The 5,899-nt window shown below is 40.0% G+C and overlaps 1 protein-coding gene across 1 annotated transcript; it reads left to right on the forward strand.

Moving 5' to 3' along the window:
- The first annotated feature begins 1 nt into the window (after window position 1).
- cldn23l (claudin 23-like) lies at window positions 2-4,544 on the forward strand. Its single transcript, XM_079854302.1, has 3 exons — window positions 2-223; window positions 475-534; window positions 1,363-4,544. Exon 3 carries the CDS (start codon window positions 1,418-1,420, stop codon window positions 2,093-2,095), a length of 678 nt encoding a protein of 225 aa, XP_079710428.1. The 5' UTR covers window positions 2-223; window positions 475-534; window positions 1,363-1,417; the 3' UTR covers window positions 2,096-4,544.
- Window positions 4,545-5,899: the final 1,355 nt, after the last annotated feature.

Genomic DNA, 5,899 nt, shown 5'->3' on the forward strand with positions numbered 1-5,899 from the left:
CAGTCTGCATTTTGCAGTCAGCACACGTCAGACTTGCTGTTTTTTCTGTTCTGTTTTGTGTGTGTGTGTCATCCAAAGAAGGATGGGGGTGTATGGAAAGCCTCATATATAAAACTAGAGAGAATATGAGAGTGAGGGAGAGAGAAATGACAGAAAGCAGAAGGATTCATCTCAGAATTAACAAAAAGAGCAGCTGAATGATCATTCATTCTTCTCCAGAGAGGTAAGTGGATGACATCTCTGCTATGTGTGATTCCAATAGAGAAGCAGATGACCGTAACATCTCTGGCAAACGCAAAACAAAAACTTATCTTGCATCTTTGCTTTCTATTTGTATTGTCTGCTGTGAGTAGTTTGCAAAAGCCTCATCCTGTTGATCCTTGTCATGATGGAATGAGCTTACAATTTTTTTCTATAGAAAAATCAAAGCTCGACTACAGTGTCTCTGATCACACTGTCATGTTGTTTTTCCAGATATTCAATAACTAGTGCGGTTTGAAGACAGGCGTCAAAGGTGTCAGGTGCTTTCACAATGTGAGTAGCCTCATTTTGTTGATGTGGCAGATTATGTTGTTTTTTCATTAACGTATGGGTGCCAGTGCACCATTTTAAATGTTTGTTTTTAGGTTGCCATGCAACAAAGGTGACTGAAACAGGAAATTAATGTGATGATAGATAGTACTGTACTCTAAGCGCATTAAGTGATTGACCAAACTCTTGAAACGTACATCCACACCCCTTCCGCAGACACCTTTGAAGGTGATATTGTCAAGACGTCGGTTAACAACCGATTAGATGATGAAAATACACCGCTCTTGTCAAACAATATTGGGTGTCTACAGGTTCATGTTTAAAAATAACATCAAGTCAATTGCAGGTTCCCTTTTGTCCTTGTCTTCTATGAATGTGTGTGTGGAACAGACATCAGCACGCTCTCTCAGCTCCCAGATGTCTGGCTTCCTGTCTTATATGTCTGTAAGACTGTTTCAAAATGTGTCCAGTTCACAATAATCAACATCGATGACAACACAACCACACATTTACGTCAGAAGACACTAGCACCTGTGGCCGTGTACAGAACTGTTTCAGATATACCGTAGGATCGTCCGGGTTACTGTCTCTTAGCAACAACAGGCCATGCACCTCCACTGTGCTGGTTGCCAGGAGTGACGATGTTTCTTAGAGCTCAAAGGAGAGTCAACGGCTAACAAGACGTGCATATACGCACTCTTTCTCTTTTAGATCTAACAGACGGCAAAACCAGGAGTGTATTTCTGCCAATGGACATCAGATTTAAATGAAAGCATCTTCTAGAATCTGCGAGTAGAATGAGTTTAACTGAAATGTGATTCTTTTCACCAGGTCTTTGCCGGTGGTTTCTTAGCATCGTCCTGAAGAGCTGAACATCTACAAAGACATGATGCAAACTCCAGCGTCCATGCTGATGGGAGTGGTGTTCGCTCCCTTGGGCCTTGTGCTGATGTTCACTGCGGCGATCACCCCGCAGTGGAGGGAGGGTCATGCACGGCTTGGTGTGGCAGGGCGGGGCGGAGCAACGGAGCTCCTCCTACTCCGCTCAGACGGCCTATGGGAGAGCTGCCTGCAGGTGGTGCACTCGGAGGTCAAAGAGTGCTGGCCCGTGTCGGGATCCTACCAGCGGGATGCTCGGGTTCGAATGGTCCAGGGGATGGTGCTGTCGTCTCTCTTCCTGTGCGGCGCGGGGATCCTGCTCGCCAGCGTGGGGGTCCGCTGCTGGACCGATATCCCGCTCAGGAGTGTAGCGGCAGCCGGTGGCCTGTTGGTTGCGCTGGCAGGCGTGCTCAGTTTGGCTGCGTTAGGAGTGTATACTCGCCATCTTTCGAAGCTGGGGATCGAGGTGGATTCAACCGTATCAGAGACGCAAGGACTCAACGTACACAAGCCACCCTGGCTAACACTACACCCGGCCGGGTCGCTCTACTTTGGCTGGGTGGGAGCTTGGGTACAGGTGCTGGGAGGGGCCGCACTACTTTTTGGGTTCAAAAGCATGAAGTGTTCATTCTGCCATAAGCAGAGACTCAAAGACAGTGTTGAGATGTATGAGGTGAACTGTTAGATGGACCGACCATTTGTAAGAGATGAAGAGACTCTTATGGTGTTCAAACACATTGAGATGGGATGAATAAGGCTATGTTCAGACTGCAGGCAAATGTGGCATTTTTGCTCATATGTGACTCACATCTTTTTTTTCATGACAGTGTGAACAGCACAAACCACATCGAATCTGATTTCTGTCAGGACCACTACCGTCAAATACGATTGACAATTAGCAGTTAGGATTGGCGGTATGGTTCCGTTCTGGGCGAGAACTCCCTGCGCATCCATGCAGCCTAGCATGGATAAGAGCAGGGAGAGCAGCAATAACCCCCCTTAGGGTAAACAGAACAGAACCAACATAAATGTTTACAAATATATTTAATTCAAGATTTTAAAGTACAACATAATTCGAGAATTTATTCTGATTCAAGGGGAATCAGAATTCCAAATACTGAGTGCACGAGAGGAGGAGCTGGGGATGGAGGAGGGTAATTAGCTCCTGAGAAACACGATAGCTGCTGATAATACTGAAGGAGCTTATGTATACGGTGATAGGCGTCGTATTCCTATAGGTAGATGTGGATCAGCTGAGAGTCAGCTGATGCGAGCTTGACTAACGTGACCTGCCAGAACTGACGCTACGCTTGTTCTTTTCAATTCCGATTTGTGCCACTTCCATATTATCCATTAAATCCGATACAGGTCAGATGTTTTGCAATGCGACCTCACTGAACAGTCAAATTGGAATTCATGCAACTTTTGCATCACTCTAGAGCAGGGTGACCAAACTTGGTCCTGGAGGGCCACTGTCCAGCAGAGTTTAGCTCCAACTTGCCTCAACACACCTTCCTGGAAGCCTTTAGTTTTGCTAGTAAGACCTTTATTAGCTGGTTCAGGTGTGGTTCATTGGGGTTGGAGCTGAACTCTGCAGGACAGTGACCCTCCTGGAGTAGGATTGGACACTCCTCTCTAGAGCAACATTCGTCTCAATTCTGCACTCAAGGGAGTCAGATTTTACCAACCCGAAGTTATCAAGACAGTTGCGAAAGGTAGTCAGTAATGGACATTCATGTGTCACAACTCATAAGTATTACATGACAGCTATTTGTGATACAAGCACAAATACAGATGATACAGATTTGTGATAAAAGCAAAACACAAATCATAAATGTTTAAAAACTCTGCTATGTTTTTTCGACTTTGTGGCAGATCACACTATAAATAAACGCGTTATCACTTACTTTAATGTTCTCTGTGTTTACTTCCCTATGACAGCGTGCTGCGTGACGTCTTTTATCGTTCTCTTGCGCATGCGGGTCAGTTCAGGATGATCGGTTCACACTGAAATATGATGGTCACATTTAAAACAACAATGTGAACAACTATACACAAAAATCGGATCTGAGCACTAAGGCTTTCATTGTGAACTTAGTCTAAGAAATGTGAAACAGTAGCCTACACGTGATGTTTCTAAAGAGAACCATATTAAACTGTACAAATCAGTTACCAGTTACCAGAAGGCCGTTCACACCAAGACCGCTAACTATAAATATAATGATAACTATTAAACTAACATTGTTTATTATAAGCATATAAGTTTTTATCGTTTATCAGGTAGCGTAAAGTAGTTCTGAAAGTGATTCCATTGATATATTTCATCGTTAATTGTGTAATTAGAATGATTAACGAACTTTATAGTTATCATTTTTGGTGAGAGCGAGCCTTCAGGGCCGGTTCACACAATGCGTTTTTGCATTGCACTGTAATTGTTTTTCTATGTAAACATACGTTAGACAGACATCTTTGACCATTGCACTGCATTTTGCTGCTTTTTTCAGCGTTTTGCACATGGGCTCCGTGATTTAAAATGCCTTGTCAAGCTTTGTAGACTTCTTTTCCAATCTGCTGCGATATGCCTTGCATTTGTTCCTTAGTTGCTAATACATTAATGATTGCATGCGGTGTCTCTCTGTATTTGTCTCATTTCGAAGGCTGCGCCCTCTGGAGGTCGCATTTGTCAGCCACATGCCAGTGAGGCTGCCTCATTTTAGAAAATTACATTCACAAGTAAAACAGAATTTTTTTTATGTTATTTTTTTAATGGTTACTTTTCTTAGCCTTCAAATTGACTCAACTTTTATTTTGTGGCAGACTTAACTGTTCATCATGACAGTACTGTATTGTTCTTTCCAAAGCTGTACTGAAATGTAAGAAATGTAGACTACTAGTGTCACAAGGCTGTAGGCAATTTAGGCTTTTCCCACTTGTGCGTGAGACTTGTCGTGTCAATTCGCTAAAGCCTTATGACTGATACACATTTTTAATATTTGGACAAACAGTATTAATCTGTAATATATTGATCCGTGTTACTAATTACTAACTGTACTTGTAAATATTTATGTTCTAAAATATGTTATTGACTGTAATGCCTATGTGTAAGGCTACTGATTAAATGTTTCAAAGCATTTTTTCCTGCTTCTCGTGTTATGTGAAAAGTCAGACTGCTTTAAATATTTCAGTCATCACATCTGCTCAAACGATCTGTTGGTTTGTCTTTGTCATGCTAACTAATGCTTTTACACTAAACGGCTTGTTTTGGCAAATACATAGTCTGACCTGTACATTCCCACATTATCAGATCACGTCAGCAGTTAAAATCTAATATTTAAAAAAAAAAACAGGCCGTGCATTGCAACCTGTGCATATGTTTTAGATTGAAATTAAAAATAAGGCACATTGCAAGGCATATTTAATGCATTAAAAATACTTTTATAATGCATTATATATAAAGGCTTTAAGTAAAGTGTTACAGAATGAACAAATTAGTTGTTTTTTCCGCCAAAAAACATATTTAGTGAGCATTTAAACCAATTTAAGAGGAACAGATGCAGTGAGATTTGCTCTAAATAAACAGTAATTGTACACTTTTTATTAACATAAGGCAAATGACAAATCTCAAATTTCTATTTCTTTTTACATTTTTTATCTCTGTCTATAGATGTATGAAAAAAAAATTAAAACAGCAACATGAAATAAATTATTATAACATTTTGCGATTCTAATTTGTCTACAAGAGCATGACACATTAACACTCTTTCCTTTGATCAACTGAAAAAAAAAAAAAAAAAAAAAAAAAAAAAATCAAGCTATTTGGCCGGTGATATTTTAGAATAAAATAAAAAGACTAAAAGAGAAGCTTCAGATAAAACAACATATATAGACAAGCAGCCATTATACACACGCACAGTGTTGGAATGAAAACACTGAAAGACTAAAAGGAACAGGTGGCATATGCTACACCTCGTGACCAAAACACAGGGCGCCACTGTGTGGCAATTCTGGGAAATTGACCAACGCTGGGCATTTAATACAAACGCATTGCGAGGTTGAGGTAATCATTTTTTTTCCTCAGGAAATATAGTTTTTGAGCCTGCTAAACTTGTTTTCAGAAATTGATGTCAGAAATTATCTACAAAATAAAAAGGATAAATTCTTATAAAAGAAATACTTTCTTGTCTATCGTGTCTGAACATACCGAAAACATTCATAAAACATTTTTTGACATATTTAAGCAAACCTTACACACACACCTAAAGTAAAAACAAATCTGCATAATAATAATATAATTAATCTAAAATATATATTTTTTAAAATTACATACATCAGTATAATCAACATCCTTTAGCAAGTGTCTTAAAGTTAAATTTGTTCTTTTGCTAGCATGTTGTAGTTCATCATACATTCAGTGACAGTTTATAGTGAACGTACAGTAGAAGTACAAAGTAGTACTGAAGTAGCTGAAAAGCTCCAGATAACAGATCTT

The sequence above is a fragment of the Squalius cephalus genome (assembly GCF_949319135.1).
Source record: "Squalius cephalus genome assembly, chromosome: 20".
NCBI lineage: Eukaryota > Metazoa > Chordata > Actinopteri > Cypriniformes > Leuciscidae > Squalius > Squalius cephalus.

Bases quoted from the DNA above. Each gene is read 5' to 3' on its own strand.
- cldn23l (XM_079854302.1), top strand. From the start codon at position 1,418: ATGATGCAAACTCCAGCGTCCATGCTGATGGGAGTGGTGTTCGCTCCC.